General features: G+C 45.5%; 1 protein-coding gene across 1 annotated transcript in view; it reads left to right on the forward strand.

Moving 5' to 3' along the window:
• MCMDC2 (minichromosome maintenance domain containing 2) overlaps positions 1-22,040 on the forward strand; it is a 2,206,017-nt gene that overhangs the window by 248,066 nt on the left and 1,935,911 nt on the right. Inside the window, exons 2-3 of the mRNA XM_069621139.1 lie at positions 8,321-8,451; positions 8,525-8,584. Coding sequence (XP_069477240.1) covers positions 8,321-8,451; positions 8,525-8,584 — 191 coding nt within the window. The remainder of the gene's footprint in view (positions 1-8,320; positions 8,452-8,524; positions 8,585-22,040) is intronic.

Here is a 22,040-nt window from a genome sequence, read left to right on the forward strand (position 1 = left end):
TTCGTCACCTCTCAACTCTGGACATGCGTTTTGATAAGACTGATTTAATCCAAGCAGTTGCCTTTTGGGAGAATTGGAAGTTATTGGAGAGTGATCGGCTTAATTTATCGTGGTCTACTAAATCGAAAGCAGCGGACAGATCGAGCAGTAATAGAATACTAAGTTTGCCTTAGTCTCTAATTGCATCCATTTGATTTTTTAAATCAAGTAAGGCAGTCTCTGTGCTATGTTTAGGACGAAAGCCAGATTGTCTTTCGCCTAATAGATGGTTGTTTTCTAGGTGGGCTTGGACTTGTTTGTATGCAGTTTTGTCAATTATTTCAAGGAGGAAGGGGATTGTGGTGATTGGTCTGTAGTTGGTGGGGATGGGATGGTCTAGGGAGGTTTATTTTTAAAAAGCGGTGTTATCTACGCTTCTTTGATGTCAGCTGGGACCGTGTTGGAGCTGAAGGAGGCATTAATGAAATTGGTAATGATGGGAGTAAGGGTTTGAGAGCAAGATTTGACTAGTTTGGCAGGGAAGCTATCACCTTTGCAAGCGGAAGGTTTGAGAGAGGCGATCACTTTACTCACAATCTCATGGAGACTGGTGAGAAGTGGAACTGGGTTGTTGTGTCAGGAGCGTTGAGTTGGGCAGTTGGTGCCGGGCTCATGTTTTTATGTAATAGCTTTCTTTTAGTAATTATTTTGTCTTGGAGGGAGTTATTTTTTCGAAGCTAGGGCATTCTGAATGGTGGTACACCAGGCTTTGCTCGCGATGGCTACGCATGGGGGTGAATGTTTTTTTTTAGTTCTTTTAGGATGGAGAACAGTTCTTTGCTGCTGGAATCTGCATTGGCAATACATGTGTTAAGAGTATTGGATTTGTGTGTGATGATTGCATTTTTGTATTTCTTGGTAAGGGAGTGGAGTTCTGTTTTGGTTTCATCAGTGGGGTTTTTCCTGTCCAGATGACCTAGGGCTCCTTTGTTTCTTCTTAGTTCTACGAGTTCATCATTGAACCAGGAGTTCCTGCGTTTAGGTTTGGGTAGTTTGGATTTCAAGGGGGCCGCTTCATCAATCGCTGTTTTTAAGCATGTATGGTAGAACTTGGCAATGGCAAGTGGATTGGAGGAAGTTTTAGGTTGTTCTAGTAGTAGTTTCTTGATAATAAGGGTGAGTTTTTCTTGTGTAAGTTGGCGTAAGTTTCTCACTAGAATTGGGATGGGTGGAGGGGAAGGAGCTGTTTGGGGTTTGTTGGTCGATATATTAAATTGGATGAAAAAGTGATCTGACCGCAAGGTGTTGCTGATGTTTTCCAAGGATACAGAGTTAGTATCCAGTCAAGGATTCTCCCTTTGGTGTGGGTGGGTGCATTAACGATTTGAGTGAACTGCATGTCTTGTAGTGCAGAGAGGAATGCTGTGGCTTTATGGTCCTGGGGGTCATTGAATCCTAGGTTTGTGTCTCCTAATAATATAAATTTGGTTTTGGGTTTCAGCAGGGGCGTAATGAGTAACGGGATGTCAATCTCTGAGTGATTTGCCAAGCTAGGCGCTCTATATAGTAAGAGGAGGTTGATGGTAGTTTTAGCCTTTGTGGTTATTTTGAAGGAAAGGAGTTCATAACCCTCGAGGCTGTCGGTACTACTGATTCTGAGCTGCAGGGAGGATTTGGCAATAACGGCTACTCCGCCTCCCAGTGTAGTTTGTCGATCAGTTCTGAATATGGTATAGCCTTGGGGGGTGGCTAAAGATAATAGTGGCCCTGAAGTTGGGTGTAGCCAAGTTTCGGTTAAGGCTATGAAGTCTAAGTGATGTTCCAGGATAAGATTGTGTGCTTCAGTGGCATGTGCCCCTAGTGAGTGCACATTTAAAAGTGCTCCTTTAAGGGGAGGGGGCGTTAGGTGGGTCAGGTATGAGGGGTGTGCTGGCAGAAGCTGTGTTAGCTAGAGGCCATACTTTAGGCTGATTGTGTAGTGATTTGGTAAAGGCTACTGCTAAGGTATGTTTTTTGATCTGTGGTGGAGTTTGGCTTACGTGTTTTTTTAAAGGTGGTGCAGGCAGAAGTGGGTGGCGACTTGTTTTGGTTCCCCGGTATGTGGGGATCTGGTGTGTACGGGAGGATAGTCTGAACTTCCTGTTGGCTCCTTTAATAGGGAGAGTGGCTGGAAGATAGTGGAGTGAAGTTCTGGTTCTTAATCTTTCCTTGCGCCGTGGTCCTAGACAAGGGGAAGCAGAGGTACTGGGTGTAAGGCAGTTGCTGGTCTTGGCTATAGGTACTAGTGGATTCGGGGTGGGATCAGACGGGGTAGTTACTTGTGGAGGATTAGCTGTTTTGTTAGAGATGCTGTTTTGTTAGAGATGCTTGGCAATAGATGCGCTCTTGGGGGGAAGAGCGCTGATTTTGGTAAAAACGGTGTAGGGGGTAGTGTCTAAAGCAGTAAATTTGTGCAAGGCCTGGGCCTTGGTAAGTGTAGGAACCTCTGGTGCAGATAGCATGACTAGCCAGGGTACTAGGGTGGATGGGGGTCTTAGAAATGTAGAACTCATTCCCCAAAAACTACCTAACGATAAGCAAAAAAATGTGAATGACCTTATTATTGCATACCCCGATGTATTCTGTGAGAAACCAGGGAGAATACATGGTACTTACCACTTTATCAGAACTCCAAAGGGTAAAGTGGTCCATTTAAAGCCATACAGACTCCCAGAAGCACAAAAGCAGGTAGTGATTGACAAGGTCAAAAAAATATTAAAGGCAAATATCATTGAGCCCTCTTCAAGCCCATGGTCCTCCCCTATTGTGTTGGTAAATAAAGCCAATCAATCTTGAAGGTTTTGCATAGACATTCGGCAAGTCAGCACCATCTCCGCCTTCAATGCCTATCCTATGCCACGTATCGATGATTTGATAGATAAACTAGGAAATGCCACATTCTTGTCAACCCTAGATTTAACCAAAGGATATTGGCAGGTCCCTGTGCATGTACCTGATGAGGAAAAAACAGCTTTCTCAACGCCAGTAGGGCTATTCCAATTCAAAGTCCTTCCTTTTGGGTTGCATGGGGCCCCAGCGACTTTCCAACGACTCATGGATAGGATATTGCAGCCTTATTCCGATTTCTGTGGGGTCTATATTGATGACATAGTCATAGTAAAACGTGGGAAGACCATCTTTTATTTTATTTTTATTTATTTATTTACTTTTTCATCTTTCCATTATTATGAGAACCCTCCGAGAGGCCGGCTTAACTGCCAACCCACGAAAATGTAAGCTGGCTCAGTCAGCAGTGAAATACCCAGGCTTCTTTGTTGGGAATGGTAGTGTACAGCCTCAGCAAGTAAAAGTGAAAGACGTCCTAGATGCTCCCACACCCAAAACCAGAAGAGATCCTAGGCCATTCCTAGGTTTGATTGGATATTATCGTAGGTTTATCCCAAATTTTTCAGATAGAACAGCTAGACTGACAGATAAATTAAGAAGTGCGGAATCCCAGAATATTCGTTGGACTGATTAGTACGATGCTTGTTACAATAACCTGAAACAAACCTTATGCCAGAACACCATATTAAAAGTAGTAGACTTCTCAAAGAAATTCGTATTACAGACTGATGCCTCCCTTACAGGGTTAGGAGCAGTACTATCTTCAATACACGATGGATTAGAAAACCCCATCCTATTCACCAGTCGTAAACTCTTCCGCCGAGAGAAGAACTACTCTGTGTTGTAAATGGAAACCCTTGCCATCAAATGGGCAATTCTCCATCTTAGATACTACCTTCTAGGGAGAAAATTCACACTCATCACTGACCACTCACCTTTGGTATGGATAAGTCAATAAAAGGACTCTAGTCCTGAAGTCATGCGATGGTTCTTAGACCTGCAACCCTACTGTTTCGCTGTGGAACAATGAAAAGGTAAAGAACTATGGGGAACGTTGATTTGCTTTGCCAGTTTCCCTGCGAAACAGATGCAGCTACATCGTATAGGGGAAGGGTATGTGAGAAACCAAAGGGTGTCTCACTTACTAGTCCCCGGGGACTTCTCTCTCAGGTGGCCAGGACATGGCCATCGCCTTTGGATCCACACCCTGAGGGTGGACCAATGCGTTGAGGATCACCTGGGTGAGGGATCTTCGGGAAGTGGGGGTGAGGCATCCAGTGGTGGGACTTCCCCCCCACCCTTTCTACACAAACACAGGGCTGACGAAGAGAAGGAGTGAGAGTAAAAAGGCTAGTACTTGCATACCTCATAGGACAGGTCCCGTTAATAAGGTCAGACAAAGCCATGCATCTGATACCCATTAGCTCCCCCCACACGGATAAAAGGCGGAACATTGTGACACACTCTGAGCAAGGTGAGACACGAGAAGGAGCAGATCTTCTGGGGCAAAGGCAAAACTCACTGGAGCAGGACGATGGATCGAGGTACCAGTGCGAGGGGTAGAGAAACCCTGAAGATCCCTGCAGGAGGTTGTTGCCTCTGGGAAACCGCAAAAGATATGCAGAGGAAGCCAACACCCAGACAAGAAGAAGCCTGCGTTGTGTTTCAAGGACGCCAGCAACCCTCCCAGGTGAAGTGGCAGCAAACATAGAGAAAACACAAACACAGAAGTGGTAGGACAAGGACTAGGAGGCCCTGTACCTCCATAAGGCATTATCAGCATCACAAGGGGTAGGAGTGGTGAGCCCTGAGAGACTCCACACAAAGGGTCTAAGTAGACTAATACTGGGTGCAGAGCTATCAACTTCTAGTAATATGAGAGAGATCATTTGAGCCAAATGTGCATCTTGTCTTTCAAACCTATATGGTACAGTCCATCACGAAGCATCCCATGGTCCACAATGTCAAACGCTGTGTAGAGATTAAGCAGCATCAGAGAAAAGGTACCATCCAATTCTAATGTGCTGCGCAGATCATCATGTAAAGCACAATTTATGCACCCGTTCCTGGACTGAAACGTGCTAATAGAAGGTTGACGCTGTCCATTGAACCTAATCTTCCCTCATGGATAATAAAACGATCATCGAAGGTAAGAGTTTTCATAGTCTGCCATAACCTTACACAGAGAAATGTTTTTTATTGGTAAAGTAGACAGAGAATTGCAAAGGTCAGAAGAAGTAGTAATATTCATTGAGATGTTGGCGGTGGTTTCTACTCTTTGAGTAAGGAAATGCACATTTGGTTTGTAGAATGAACTCTTATTCTCTCAGATGATTCATGCCTTTTCATTTCTAATGTGTGCAGCAATATTGCCACCATAAAAGCACCTAACTCATAAGGGCCATTATCCGTTGTCTTAGTTCTTTTATGAACCATTTATTGGACATGTTTTAATGTTTTCTAGGTATTATCTTTAAGGGATCACATGATATATATGTGTGTTATGCTTGTTGTAGAATGTTTCAAGCGCTAATTGTTAATTCTTTTTTACTTCTGTTTTTTTCTAGTACCAACATCTATATATTGAATAGCTTTTTCTGTAATTGAACTATTCAGTATTACAATTGTTTGATCTGTTGCCCATGGAAATGATGCTGGTCATAATTGCTGTCCTTCTCTCTAATAGTGGTCTAATTCCAGGGTTACTAATATATACATTTTAAAGTTTGGGCGTATAAAGGTTTACACATTAAGACAATTGAGTTTTTGCAGCATTCATGCTCTTTCTTGTATTTTTGTATGTCAAAATGAACCAACACAAACTCATTAGTAGTTTTGTGAGAACAAGGATGCCATCAATACAGTAAAGATGGGTTTCAGCAGCTCTTTCACCAAAGACTTACACAACCTTTACACAGTTTCAATGGCATGTTTACACATTCATGGTGTCCTTTCTGGTTTCTTTTCTGGTGAGAAAGGAACCAAGCAAAATGTGTTGCTATCCCCTATGCATCTTGACTTGGTCATTGGATTGCTAGCTATCTGCCTGTGCTCTAGCAGTAACACAAGGGGATGAAAGTGGGCAGAAATAATTATAAATGTTATATTTGGCAAAATAAATGCTATTGAGCATTTCAGACTCCTACAAAATCATGCTTGTATTCTTTACATATCTATTGAAGAATTATTCTGCATCTTTGGCATAAAATGAACTGTTAAAATGGCACAAACCTGTCAATATCTTATTTGGCTACCAGGAAGGAGATTGCAGTCTGGCCACTACAATGGCTTAGTGGAAGCCTGTGATTTGGGCATGCCCCCATCCCCCATCAGATGTCTAGAATTGTCTCTAAAATCTGGACTTTCTGTTATGTAAAATAAGGGAGACTGTGACAGAGGGCCAACCTCAAATTTGAGTTGGTGGATACATTTGAACAGTATGACGATGACCCGCCCTAAACATGTTTGCTTCTTCTTAAACGTGATTGTGGAATTCAAATAGATAATATTCATTAATATTAAATATGTCGTAATGGATTATATGTAGGAGGGGGGAAACCTAGACTCTCCTGTAAAAAGCTATTCTACCCAACTGGAAAAAGTGCTTTTGATCAACCATTAACTTGAACCATCCAGACTCTGTAGGAATGCAGAGGAAGGATTACCAAGGAATACCAAGAATATATTTCTAGCAGTGCATGGGATAAACTCTTCTTCTCCACATAGGCCCATGTGGAGAAGAAGAGTTTATCCTATGCACTGCTTGAAATATATTGGAAAAGCCACTGAAAATCCAAGGAAGGGCAATACAGCAAAATATTTCTGTGGTTAGGCAAACCATTTAGAAATTAGCTTACAAAACATACCAAGCCTTCTACACAAATTCAGAAGGTTCGCTCTAGTACAATCCATCCATTACTGAAAACAATTCTCAGTCGGTTTGGTGTGCTTGGGCCCTAATTAGTAAACTTATCATCTGTTAAATTAAACAGAATTGGAGAATTCACTCATTTTCAGAGCTAAAAGACACGTTTGGTTTCAAGGTATCCAATGTCTGAAAATACGTGAGACTTAGAGGCATCTTAGTGAACAAACTGATAGATCATTTTTCAGTCCCAAAAACTAGACACAACTATGCTAGAACATTATTTCGTTGCAAGTTGGATGAATTGGATGGCGTGAATGTTTCTGGCAAATACAATGGCATTAAGAACACTGATTTCAAGTATTTTGAAAAAACTGAAATGATTGGTCTGCTAAACTACAAAGTGACATAACCAAGAAGCTCTGAGACATCATTCTTTTGGATATTCTGAAGTTGAACGTTGACCTCCAAGGTAGACACTTGCAACAAAAAATGTGCTTAACGCTATATTGGAAAAATGCATTGACTAAATTTGTTGGACTCAGTTATATGCTGGAAAAGTGAAAGAGAACCAAGAGCGAGAAGTGTCTCAAGATAATTCAATTCTGGGCTGACATTTTTGAGGAAATCCGTTCTGTCTTGGATGCAAATTTCAAACCTCTACATCATCTTCATTTCATTCAAACATTCCCAGAGGGTAGAGAAACCAAAACAACTCTTGGCAAAGGAAGCAATATCAGTACAAAGGAAAGTCGTCCTCTATCATTGGAAATCAAAAGAGAAACCACTTCTGGAGAGGTTTCAGTCTGAGATTTCAAAGATGTGATCTCTTGAGAGATAGATCTTTAACTGCGACATACTGTATAGAAGAGAAATTCAAAGAGTCCTGGGAGAATTACTTTGAGATTTATGAATGAAAAATATTTCTGAAAGTCTCAATTTCTGGATGGCCTATAATTTGTTACAATGGGGTAGAACCAGTTCTGCAGGATGAAATGTGTAATGGAGGAAGACAACTACTCATCTTGGATAACATTTTGTTTTCTGTTCATCTACTTTTCCCTCTCTATCTTCAATCCCTCTTTGGTATGTTTGCGTGTAAGGGATTTATAAAGTGCAAACCTAGCTGCGAAGCAACAGATTGTTGTATGCTGGAGGCATCCCCAATGGTTTACAGGTAGGATGAGGGTCTTCAGGTCCTTCCTGATATGATGGATTCGGCGCCTGACTGTTCTGTGTTGGTAACTTGTTCCAAGGTCAGGGTGCATAGCCGTTTTTGTCTAATAATTTCTCTCTTCTACTCTATTTTATCTTCTAGCACTCTCCCTCAATAACCTAACTAATCCAACTTGATTGCAATATTTATTTTACCAAATCGAATTTTAATATATTTTTCAAATAAATATTCTGTTGTATGAGCTTAATAATGCACCTTTTCTGTAGCAGTTATTTTAGAAAGGATATGTGAAACTACTGTATGTCATTACCTTTGACCCTCCGTTTTTATTTAAGCCACATGTTTGACTTACATTTATAAATTGATTGAAAACTGACAAAAGTTATGAAAAGCTTTTCTTTTACCTTCTGCAGATTCAAAGCAGAGCTATGCTGTGTACAGGTTTCTCATTTATGTAAATCCTTGTGACATTGCGGAGCTGGATTCAACTTTGGGAAATTTAATTTTACATGAACCAATGAAAGCAGTACAGATTTTTCAATCGGTAAGTGAATTGTTATTATATTTTTATATTTCATGTGAGTTTGTTTCAACTAAAATGTCCATTTCATTTGCAGGTCTGTGCGGTTGCTATAAAGACATTAAGTTTAATTGAACAGTTGCAGACAGAAACCCAGGTATTTTCTTTGCTTTTGTTTTTCTATATAGTGCCAAACAGATTTAACTATGCAACACAGAGCTGCTTTAACTGATTATGACTTACTTACAGGAAGTCAAAAAATCAGGCGTCCTTTTCAAGTTCCTATTAATACATGATTTTCTGGAATGATTGAATATGAATTCTCCTTTGCATTTTCCTCCATACTTATGAGGTATCTGTCCCACAGAGATAGGAACAGAGACTTTTGCATAGAAAAATCCCTTTATAGCGTTTGGGGAAGCAACCACACACGCACAGGTTATGCCCAGCCCTCCCATATTATGTCCTAGAGCTCCACCTACCAATTCTTTTTTCCCCACCTTTGGCACTGCAGGAGTTTTAAAGCTGTTTTCCTCCTGCTAAAACAATCACTTTTATACAGCGTATGTCTGCATACAAGCTTTTCTTGCTACATGTCTTTTGAGCACAGGTTCCCAGTCGCAGATCGTCGGGCACATTGTTTGGAGTCTGTTGGTGAGTGGTGAGGGTTGCCCCAAGCAATTTATATACATGAGGAACAATGCTCTTTTGATAACAAAAGAACGTACAATAGATAAGAAATCAGATTTGACAGGGAGCAGTGAGCTTCTTATAATGGGGCGAGTTTGAAGGACATTCTGATCAGGTTGTGGAGAGGGGTAAATGGAACAGTCACCAGGGACAATACGTAAGTGTACATACATCTTGAGCAATGCTCAAGATGCACAGAACTCTGATTTCCTTAGCCTGGGATCAGACATCCCAGCCCAGTGTATAATGTTACAAATACCTCTGTATGTTGAGTATGACTTTCTATCATTGGTCCTCTTTCCAAGTGGTAATTCCCCAGCTACTGTGACTACAGATTCCTTTATGCTCACATAGTGATGCACCTTCAACATGAGTGCTTAGTATCTGTTTACAGCATTAAGGGGATATTATCCATTAGCATCCTATCTACTTTCTTCATTTCATAAAGGAGAAGAAAAGGAAGAAGGTAAGTACTGCCCCTTTTTCTCTCCAGCACAATGTCCTGGTGATGCTTTTCCAAGCTGCTCCAACCCCAGGAGAAGCCCAAAGGGTTAAAAGATAGTAGGCAACCACCATACTGAACAACTCCAAGGCCTTCCCTAAATGGGCTGATGCCAGCAATTATGTAGAGAGAGATGAGGGGCCTATCCCTGAGTGTTACCCGGAGGGGTTGTAGCACCACCCTTTGGCCAAAGTCAGAGTTCACCCCGGATGAACTTACACTGAGGGCCTACTGCCTCAGACGTTCCCTGAGTCTTCTTCCAAAACTTGGATTAATCTGGAGGGTTCCTCAGGACTGTCCTTGAGACTACTCTTAAGGGTTACTCCTGAGGGTTACTCAGAAGCTTTCCTATCTGTGTACACAATGCAAACGATGGTGGCTACCTCCGAGTTGGCAATCTCACACCCAGTTGCAATCTCACACCCAGTTCTTGTAGTAAATGGCAGGACTAGAAGCACCCGAGGTGTGCAGGGTTGCCATTTTCGGAGAGCTGGCTAAATCCAGTCACACGGTGCACTCCCTTGAGCTTCAGGGAGTCAATCCTGGCACGGCTCTCTACCACATACAGGAAAGAATCATCAGGATCAAGGCTGAATCTGGGCCTGTACTTCCTGATACCATGTCTGAGATCCTATCCACAAAATGGTTTACCCATCTTACGTCAATTAGAGAGGCTCAGGGATCGAAATTGAGGTTGGATAAGCAAGAGCTAAAAGGAGCTCCTGGGTATCCAGCAATAACCAGGGACCAGGAGGTACCACTGGGAAATGAGGAGCTATTACATAGCATTCCGCAAATCTAACTTCCACGTTGGAAGCAAACTTACATTTTGTCCATTATTTATGACCGTTATGCTTTATATGTCATATAGACGTGTCCTTAGGTTTATTTATAGATTGTCCCAAACACACAAAGTTAATGTCAAATAGGTAGCTTTGTGCAGCATCAGTTGGCCAGGGGAGACAATAGTAGCTCCTGGTAGCTGTTGGTGTCAAGCTAACCAGGCTCTTCTGGGCTACAAGAATCTCCTCAATTAACAGAAGCCACTTTTTTTATATGGATCCACGTCTTATCTATGTATAGGCCCTGGTTATGCTTGCACCTTTTACAGTGCGCTTCTGTGCTCCTTACCTTTGGCAGTGGCAGCGGTACCCATGTTGGTGCCTGAGGAATCACCCCCACCCAGGCGGTGTATCGGCGGCCATGTCCTCAGTCCCCATGGCAGCCCTCAACAGTGGGACAGCCTTGTTTTGTGCTTCATGGACACACAGAGGTCCAATGGTTTCCTTCCATGCACGCACATTACATTGCACTTGGGTCGTCGCCTATGGCAACACCATATCCGAAGTAGAGTCTTGATTCCGTGCTGCCTAGCATAAACACACCTGCAATGCGGGTAACTTTGCGTCACAAAACTCTTTTGTTCTGAGGAGATGCTACCAGTTCCCTGAATCTCATTCTGATTACACTCTTTTACCTTCTTCTCCTTGCTCTTTCCTGCTTTTTGCCACTATGAGCCTGAGCCTGGGTCCCCCTCCTGACCTCTGCATTGTTAAATTGGACATTGCTTGCTACTATTGGCTCTCCATCCCCTTTACCCATGTTCAGTGCTTGCACTGTCCTGCCACCCAGTTAATCATGGGTGGTACTGTTCTGTGCTGTCAGGAGAGTGGTTGTGTTTCCTTGCTTGGGTTATTGGTATCCCACCCGGGGAGGTGGGTGACCCTGTCGCACTGCTTATTCACCAGCCAGAAGGCATCCTCAATGTGGAGCCAACGGCCTGCCTCTAAATCTATACAACATAATTGAAGGAGTATGTTTATGTTTATTAGGTTTATATAGCGCTTTAATCCAAAGCGCTTAACTATATAACAACAAGGTACAATAATGGGAGAAGCATATTTACAATCATGATACAAACCAGTGTAACAATATGTAGAACAGTTTCCTTAGATGGAGGAGGCGAGGGAAGGGTGAGGAGTAAGGGAGGGGGAGTAGCCAGGGAGGGGGAACAAAAATTCAGTTGTCTGATTTAAATTCCAGAGGGTGTGAAAAAGGGTGGGGAAGAGGGAGGTATGAAGGCGTTAGGGGGGACAGGGGAGAAGGGCGGAGAGAGGAAAGAAGGATAGTCAAGGGGGGAGTGAAGAAGGAGGGCTTTCCAGGCGGTGCGGAAGGAGGAGTAGGTCGGGATGAGTAGTGAGGGGCAATGCATGACAGCACCTTAATTTTGGAATGCAGTAGGCCCTCCCTCTCTGGAAGAGGACCGCTCTTTTGTTGTACTATACTGACTGCCTGAGTAGTTCCTTCTGTTTCATTGCCATCAGCAGCACTTAGTGTTCCTCCACAACTGCCTCTGTTGCTGCCTCTGACAGTTTTTCCTATTCACATGCCTCAGCCCTCTCATCATGTGGCCCAGATCCAGCAGCTTCCATGGAATGAAGTGAGAGTACAATTCCTTTTTCTGAAGTGAATCGAGTGAGCAGGTGGAAGACGTTCCTTCATCCATTCACGCATTCATAAGCAATGTCAAGGGGCACTAAGAGGTTCCTGTGCCAGAGGCTTTGGCTTTGAAGAAATGTGTTCTTGCTCCTGCCGTAATGGGCAGGTTTTATCAGTGGTCGAAGTGTACGAAAAGAAGTAGTGGAACGGTTCCCTGCTGGCCTGTCTCTGCTCCCCACTGACCCCATCACCACGCCCCCTCCCACCCACAATACAAACCGCCCAAACAAATGCACCTGCTGTTTAAGTGTAGTGCACTGAAGTGCAAGTTTCAACTTCTTCCTACACTTTTATTTGAAAATGAAACCATTCCGGAACTGTTTCTTTTTTAAATAAAAGTATAGGAACAGTAAAACGCCATTAAAAAAAGTAGAGGAGCACCGCTCTCAACCTCTCCCACCCACTTCGACCACTGGGAGTGTGCATGGAACAAATATTTTTCTAATCTCTATGCACCTGCGGCTCATGTGGGGCTTGACATTAGCACCTACGCTAAAATGACTTTTAACATCGACTTTGATCTCAATGACATTAAGCTCTATTTTGCCAAATTAAGTTCTTCAAGAGCTCCAGGGCCCGATGGTCTGAACAATTGATGTTCAAAACCCATCCAGATCATTGGTCAAAAATACTTTACAGTATATTCAACCCAATAATTATCACCCCATAGCGCCCAGCAAGTTGTTTGCCCGCCTTATCCTCAGAGAATTCAACTCGTAGATAGGGGAACAAAACTTCCAAGATCCTTTTCAGACGGGCTTTATACCCGAGCTCAGCACATCCATAAATCTTACAGAAATGAGCGCCATAAAGGCCCATTGTTACCAGACCAATCAGCCACTATATATGGCCTTTGTAGATTTAAAGTCAGCTTTTGACTTAATATCTAGCAAATTATTAATAAGCAAACTCTCTCCAGCCGCCTGCCCACAATCCCTTGTGACCTTGATCGCCCATTTGCACACAGACACCACTATCTAAATCCGACTAACACTGACTGGTGCCTTGTCTCAACCAATAACTACTCATAGAGGGCTTAAGCTAGGTTGCGTATTGGCATCAGCCCTTTTCATTTTTTTTATTTCATACATAGGCTTATATTTAAAAAGAAAGTAATATCGACTCCCCCATCCCCCAAAGTAGGAACAATGCCTGTGCCGTGACTATGCGAACAATCTAGTCCTTTTATCCAAGACCCCGAAAGGCCTCCAGAATCTGCTATCAGCCCTTGAACATTACACCAATAAAAATCATCTTACAATAAACACAGAAAAGACCAACAATTTGCAATGCAACCCCAAGCGGACAAATCGTAAATATGCTCGAAATTGGTTTCTGCACGGTAACAGACTCGAGGTAACTAATTAATATTGTTACCTAGGGCTCAACATAAATAATCATAAAGCTGACTATCCTTATCATGTCGAAATTAAAAGAAAAATGCTTTCGAGTACTTCACAGGCACGCGTAATCCACAACAGATACGGCACATATTCTTACTCAGCCGTAATCACATTCTACAAACAGAAGGTTATACCAACGGTCCTGTACGGTGCCGAATCTAAACCAATAAAATCAGAATTGTAATGGACCCGACTAGAGGGTTCCTTTTGGAAGACTATATTAAAATTGCCAAAAGCGCAACCTATGTGTATCATTAGGCATGAGTTGGGTCTATCTTCCCTCTACAGTACATGCATACGGAAGCTTTGTTGCCTTTCTAGAAAATGTCTGATCAATTCCAAACCAGGAACTATATTGAACATCTTATCACTATATTTGACCACTTCAGAACATAATTTTGTAGCTAATTGGAAAACATCTATAACAGACATCATGGCAAAAGCAGATCTCCTACCTGAACTTTTGGTCAATGATCCGATTTGAGCAAATAAAAAAAATACTGCAAAGCGATTGGATATCCATTAGAGTCTTAATCATGCATCTTTCACTAATGATTGGAGTTCCCGAATCTTACTTGGTCAAGTTTTCCTCTTCAAAATACAGGATAGGATATTTGCTTTTTCATCTAAATTTATGCCACATGAAAGATCTCATGGCAAGATGGAAAATGATCCCAAATCTGAAAACTTTTGTAGATTTTGCAATAATATATGTCAACCTGAAACTGTAAAACATCTGATAATTGAATTTCCAAAGTTGGCAAACAACAGAATTTTATATTATAGAACATATTTTGAGTATCTAAGAATATTGTCTAATGAAATAATATGGAACTAATTATTTAGCACCACTCAAAACGCTTTGAGAATTGCAACTGTTAAGTTTTTGATCTCACTGGAACTTGGTTGATCTAATTGGCAAAATTCTTCCCATGATGTTGCATTTTGAGAATTGTATTGTCAAAATATTAGTTACATTTTAGTTGAAGAAGCCTGTTCTTTGAGGGAGGGGGCATGGCTATTCATCAAATTCTTTTACTGATTTTATTTATTTATTGTCTTGTTTTCTAATGGCCCTCTTTGTTTGTTTTTCTTAAGAATATCCTACTAGGATCATGTGATTAATTAATTACTTTAAAGTTGATGAATTGTTGAAAGGTTGATGACTATTTTACAACAAAATCAAAAAAACAAAAAAAGGCAAAGAGGACTAACCGGGTTGTTGATGGTAGGGTGCGGGAAATCTCTGCCGCCTTTAAACCATTACCAATAGGGCTGGTGATGGATCGCTGCGACAGGTACAGCTGCACAGGCCCTTGGATAAATAGCTGGGTGACTTGCATACTGCGTTGACTGAACTTCGGTCTGCGACGGACCCCACCTGCAAAGGATCCTAGGGATATTCACATAAGCACGTGTCAAATATTAACCAAGCGGCTAACCCAAAGCGGCTAACCCAACGGATTGCTCTGTCATTATGGCCAAGCCCAAGCGTCCTGCTCGTCCAAAAGTGCCCCCCCCCACGCTTGATGGAGAGAAATGACGGGGGAGCCTTCAAACTGGTCAATCCATTGCCCTAATATGGCACCCAGGAAGAGATGGTCAGCACAGACATGGGAACTAAGGCCACCAAGTGTATGGAGCCCATGAGGCCGGTGGGTACCCTTTGGGACCTCACCCATGATAGCTCGCTCGTGCATGTGGAGGCCATATGGGTTACAAGGTCAGCGTTTGTTTCGTCCCTGCTTGACCCAGACTGTTATGTCGCTCTGAAAATCTAAAATGTGTCGAAAGACACCCCACGGGTGGATGTCCTTTCCTAAATTGGACCTAGCTACTAGATCTAATACATCAAATCCCAGATCTATCTAACATCACAACAAAGGACATAGATGGACTTGAATTGCCAACCTACCACAGTGTGACAAATTGGGTCCTAGCTGCCATCATCTTCCCTATGGTCGTTTAACACATCTGCAAACACTCAAGGGCCTTTCTGCTATTGGGATTCGATATCTATGTTTTCTGTCCAACCCAGAAACCATCCTATGCCCCAGATTCTACCAGCATTGTATATTGTAATGATCATACTTTGTACGCCGTCTGTATGTTCCTTAAGTAAGTCTTTATTGTATATTACATCAAGTTGTAATGAGAGAACCACTGGGTCCCATCACCCAGGCTAACAAGTCCCCAACTGACTGAACTGGAACCTCCACATCAACTTACATCCAAACATTCCACAGTGACATATTAACATTCTCTCAAGCCACTCACTCACAGCAAGCACTATACAACACATCTCCTCCCGTTAATAAATTAACAAGATGAGTTTAAAAACACAAACACACTGCAGACTAAAAACAACATCCACAACACTCTTACACCTCCAGTGACAGATGCACCCAACCAGGCGTATCAACATCCTTAGAATGCAGCAACAAAACCTAAAACTACCAACTTATGACAATCCCTCGTAACAATAGTACTACTCCTCCCGCCCATTCCTGCCACGAAAGAGCATCTAGTCTGCCACACTTGAGAACATACCTGCCACCTTCTCGGGGAATCACTCTACATTCCACCGCCATCAATAACAAATGCCTGCCACCTTCCGCCCATACGTGCCACGGACGGACCGCCAGGCTGCCACCCCAGAGCACTGCCAGACCTCCAAAAAGACCAATACTTCGCCACATCCGAATCCACAGGTAAATTTACACAACAAGGTAACATCAGAACAGGTGGAATTATCTAACACAATGGGCCTCATTACACGGACGGCGGTAAGGGTTAACGGTCACCGTTAATGGCAACGGTGACCGTTAACCCTTACCGCCGTACTACGAGGTCCCATTGCGGGTTGGAGGATTTAACGCCTGCTTCTTGCAGGCGTTAATATCCAACCCGCTAAGGGACCTCGGAGCTAATTACGGCACCGCAAAATTGCGGTGCCGTAATTAGCGCCTTCCCCATTCCCATAGAGCCCTATGGGGCAGAAATGGGAATGGGGAAGGGCAATGGCGGAAAGGGGATTTACCGCCCCTCCAACCTTGGAATGGGGCGGTAAATCCCCTTTCCGCCAAGGCGGTGCCGGTATTTTACCGGCATGGACCAAGGTGCTAATAGCACCTTGGTCCACCGCCTACCGTGTAATGAGGCCCAATGACAGACAGACACACCAGCGCTCTCATACCCACCACAGTCACACACTGACTCAGCCAAAAGGGCGCGCAAGCACAGCCAAGTCTGTGATACTTCCCATCAACACACTACTACAAGATGCTGTCCAGGCATCATGAAACTTTCATACATCACTATAGGTCTCCACCCTGCATCCATTTGGCAGCTACAAACGAGTCGTACACAATTCACACTGCACCCTCGTAATAAAAGTATGATGTTAGAATCAAAAATACATGCAACGGGGAGACTGCTAGGGGGCGCGTACCAGGATGGACGCGTTAGGTCGTAGCTCCGCCAACTCCCGTTGAGCCTGCTGTGCTTGCTTCTCCCCCTGACGGAGGATAGGCCCCCAGGCCCATTGAGCACCAAAAGACACAGCGGACACTGGCGGGAGAGAGCCTCCCCCACCCTACGAGACAACGGCTGGCTCAGCTGGCTCGGGAGAGGAGACTCGGCTGCTGCAATAGAGGACCAGGGGGCCGGACCAGCAACCCATCCCCAATCGAAGGAAGAAGCAAGGCGCACCTGCCGTGGCGGGGGAAGGAAGGATCTGAACTGAAGGATCCCTCTTTGCACGGCGCAGTATCCCTGGGGCACAACCTACGGAGAGACCACAGAAACAGAGCCCGCCATACAAACAGGGCACCGAATCGGAGGAAGCGGCACAGCAGTACCGAAGGTAGCGCAGAGTCCTGTTCCCGCCTTTCGGCCCCGGCGGAGAGGAGAAGCAGCGTGCACTCTGCGGGCAGGAGGGAGAGAAGGAGCAGCACAGAACAACCCTGCTGAAACCGGTGCGCATTGTGGGGTGAGCCCCTCGCCCCCAGCAGCCCACGTACACCGGGGGATGAGGTCACTTCGGAGCGGACGGTGAGGCCGTCCCCCCAGGACCGCCCCAGCACAGCGGACCTTCTGCAAGAAGTTCCGATGTGGGGCTATCCAGGCATCTTCCAGGCAGTGGATCCGGAGGACCGGGGCCGGTGGCCATTGTGGAGTCGGGCCGCTGGATATGTGCGGGCCCGACCGTCATACGCAGGCCTAGGCAGGCCAGCGTAGGCGCGCTGCGCGATGTGGTCGCAGGCAAAGGAAAACACGACCACTTGGTTGAATGCATAAACCCGGACTGGCGTTCTAACGCCCGTTCCGGTGGTACCTTTATTTCCGGCGTGTCACGTGACCCGGAACTACCTGGGCACGTGACACCACATTCCTCCCAAGCTTGGAGGTGTTTACACTACTGTCAACGACAAACATTATGAACTAATACTGACACATTAAGTTTTACTCTGAGTTCATTTGGATGGGGTCTTCTGTGTGTATGCTCCATCTACTACGTAACCTCGGAGACGGGATGATGGTTTGGGCCTCTCTCTCAGGTGATATCGGGTGTTTCCTCTCTCCGATGTGTTTGCCCAGGGGATTTCGGGTTCAGCCCTATCTTCTTGCTGGTGTGTTGTTTCGGAGTCTCCTAGTGTGCCACGACTCCTTGGCGACACTTGTCCTCTGGGTGTGCACGGTGCCACCGTCTCTCCACGTGGGGACGTTGGGTGCTCTTCCCATAGCTCAGGTGGTACTTTCCTGAAGTGTGACATGTTTCTTGTTACGGTTTCACTCCCTCGAGTGGCGGTAACCATGCTGTGGTTGGTCGCACGGACTCTCAACGGTTGGAGTTCGAAGTTGAGTGACATCTTCTTGGGCGTTGCTCGGTTTCTGACGATAACAGTATCGCCTGGTGTTAGCTCTCTGTGGCTGGCTCTCTTGGCAATGCTCTCTTGTTCGTTCGCCTTAGTCGCATGGCGTCTATGGCTGGGATGTCTGGCTCCGGAGCTAGCCACTGAGGGTGGATGGGGAGTTCTGCCTGTATGGGCACTCCGAGCATGAGAGCGGCAGGGCTGATGCCTGTGGAGGAGTGTGGGGTTTGCCTGTGGGTTCTCAAGAACCGATATACCGCCTTCAGCCATGGGTGCCCTCGTTCTTTAGCAATGCGAATGACTTTGTTGAGTGATCCCATGAATCTTTCAGCGTCGCCGTTCGCTTGGGGCCATCTTGGGGTGATACGCTGGTGTTTGATGTTTACGTCCTTAAAGTACTCGCGTAGTTCTTGGCTGGTGAATGATGGACCATTGTCGCTCTTTACTTTTCTCGGGATTCCATGTGTTGCAAAAATCTTTTCTAGCGTGAGAATTGTGGTCTCAGCATTGGTGGATGCCACGTGTTCTACTTCAGGATACCTGCTGAACTCATCGATCACTACAAGTAAGTATCCCTCACCAGCAATTGTTCAGTGATCCATGCATGACCGCATCCTACCGCTTGCTGCTTCTTGGAGCACTGCTGATGGGTTCTGGGTTCTCTGGTCTTCTGGAAGCTTGGCAGGCTGAGCAGGATCCTACTAACTCCACTACTCTTTGTTGTATGTTGGGCATCCACATTCTGGACTTAAGGTATGCCGTTGTTTTGACAATGACCTGATGCCCGCTGTGGGCTAGTCGGAGGGCCCTCTCTTCCAGTGACGCAGGTAGTATGATACGGTGTCCTTTGAGGAGCACTCCCTCAGGGGCAACGGAGAGTTCATGTCGGATCCCGAAAAGTGCTCGGAGTTTGACTTGAGCCGACATGGTGCGTTGGGCCATGGATGCGAGGTAGTTCTTCCAATTCCCTGATTGGATGGCAGCAGTGGTATGTTGCAGGATGGTGTCTGACTCCGTCTCACGTGCCACTTCTTGTAGGGTCAGGGCCCATGGTCGGGCGCAGGCGACTACGTGACAAACATGTTCATCCGTTTCTTTGGCATGGCGTTGGTCTCCTTCAGTGGCCGGCCTCGGGTGACGGGACAAGTAATCGGCAGAGTTGTCTGTTCCTGGGCGATAGTCAACTTCTATATTGTAAGGTTGCAGTTGCAGCATCCACTTCTCGATGCGTGCTGGTGGGTGAGGAGCAGATCCTCGGAATATCGGGATCAGGGGCTTGTGATCCGAGAAGACTTTTGCTTGTTTGCCGAGCAGGTACACTTTGAAGTGACAGCATCCCCATAGAATAGCGAGGGCTTCTTTTTCTATGTGAGCATAGTTCTGCTCGGGCCTAGTGAGTGCCCGACTGGCGAATGCAATGGGGAACACATTGCCGTCGTTGTCCGTTTGGGATGCCTTGGAATAGTGCTTTATGCCCTTCTAGTAAGTCATCAAGTTCGTCATGTTGAAGGTCGAAAGCAAAATGAATTAGTTTCAGCTTTTCCGCTGTCTTGCAGCTTAATAGTGTCTCACAGCCGGCATCCACGACATAGATGCGCGCCCGGCAAATGGTGTTCTTGTGGTCGAAATCTGACTTAAATGACCCCTGCATGGGTAAGGGCTTCTTGCATCCGTAGGCATAGAGCCGAACTTTCTTCTTGTGAAGTGTGGGTTGCTGTCATGATGCCCGCTCCCAGGGAGCCGGTTCAAGCCCTGCGTCCCCGAAAGCGGGCATCCAGTCCCCAAGGAAGGACCCAGCAACCCCATATAGGGGCCCTTTGGACAGTGTCCTGGCGCCTATGGCGCCAGGCTCATAAAAGACATCAGTCCTGGCGCCATAGGCGTCAGGCTCATTATGGATGTGCTTGGGTGCACTTACCTGATGCAGACCATGCAGCAGGATCCCGGCCTCCTTGAGGCCTGAAAGGAACTACTTTATCTGTGGGACTAATTTACCATCCGGGCGTGGTCGGGGAAGGATACTTACCTGATTGGAGGAAGGATACATACCTGGAACTTCTTCCAAGGCTATTTAAACCCCACCCGAACAGCCACACGTGCTTCGCGTTGTTCTGCATCTAGCAGCTGGACGCTCACCATGTCTGCTCCTGCATCCTGACTTCTGCCACGCCTGCCAGCATCCTGGATCACCTGCAAAGGAAGAGAAGAAGAGAACTGAAGAAGGAAAAGTCCTTACCTGCTAAATCCGCATCCCGGAGACATCTCGCCGACAATCCTGAAAAGGAAGACTTTTAGTTAAAAGCTCATTGCGTCGATCGCTGCAGCGCCGCATTCCACTCACCTTTACCGGGCGCCTCCATGTTCAGCAGCGATCATCCGGATTCGCAGTCACGCCCCAGCGCCTAGGGAGAAAAAGACCAGAACAAAAGGTGAGCGAGAGAAGGGAATAAGGAAAGCTAAATCTCCATGTTAAGACTTACCTGTTGATTCATTCCCTCTTCATTTCGGGTCCGCGCCGCATCCTGGCATTTCCGGACCCCGGCCCCTAAGGGGAAAAAGAGACATCAGCGTTAATGAGCGAATGAAAAGACATTACCAAAAAACGCTCATTAAAGACTTACCTGATTTCTACAAGGATTTCACCTCTCATCTCGGGTCGGTGCCTGTTCCCCGGCATTCCGTACCCCGGCCCCTATGAGGAAAAAGACACTAGCATTAGTACATTAATGCATGGACACAAGGGGAACCTCTTATCAAAAAACTTACATGGAAGCCAAGCAAGTTTGGTTCTCACCAATCCGAAAATCCAGTGAAGTAACTGGATACCAACGCGCCCCTGCATCAGAAGCAGGATGGAGAGCTCGTCCTTCCAGACCCTAAGGTGAGACGCTACGAGGAATCACAGAAGGGTTTCGAGGAGGGTGAGAGGGGAAAGTGGGAGGCTGATTGCATTACCCCTCAGACAGTTAATCCCCTATTTTCGCCTACAGAAGGATACTTCTGAGAGCCAGACAAGCCAGATTTGGGGGCCCGGTCCAGTCCGTCTTCCGAACCCTGCGCATCACCTTAGAAGAGGTCACAGCAGCGCGAACCAGGCCAGCGCCTCCGTGGGAGTCAGGTGAGCGTTACAGTTTCGGATGAAGTTTGCTGAATGCCGTCGCTGGCATGACATTTACTGTTGCACCTGTATCGATGACCACCTTTAGCGGTTCTCCGTTGGAGAGGATTGTGCACGATGGTCTCTTCCTTTGGCGTGATCGGTGTGGTTCAACGGCTGATATGAAGTGTACTCGGTGTATCCGCCTATGCCCTTTCTTCCGTCTGTCCTTATCTTTCCTCTCGGGGGATACGCTGTCGTCGCTGTCACTCGTATCAGGGGATCTTTGGGAATGATCGACAACTCTGGCCTTCCCTTTCCGTTCTTGTTGGTAGGAGGATTCTCTTGGGGCGAACTTCTTTCTGTGATCTTGTGCCGGTCGCGTGGTAGCTTCCTTGTCATTTCGATTTGGCGGGTTTAAACAGACTGCAGCATAATTATTGAGGCAGTTGCACTTTCTACACGTAGACCCCCATGCTGGGCAGGATTCGCCTCTATGCCATGGGCCACCGCACCACTTGCAGGCTTTGTCTCTCCCTTGTGGTAGG

The sequence above is a fragment of the Ambystoma mexicanum genome, chromosome 5q (assembly GCF_040938575.1).
Source record: "Ambystoma mexicanum isolate Mex_15411 chromosome 5q, UKY_AmexF1_1, whole genome shotgun sequence".
In the NCBI taxonomy this organism is placed as follows: Eukaryota; Metazoa; Chordata; class Amphibia; order Caudata; family Ambystomatidae; genus Ambystoma; species Ambystoma mexicanum.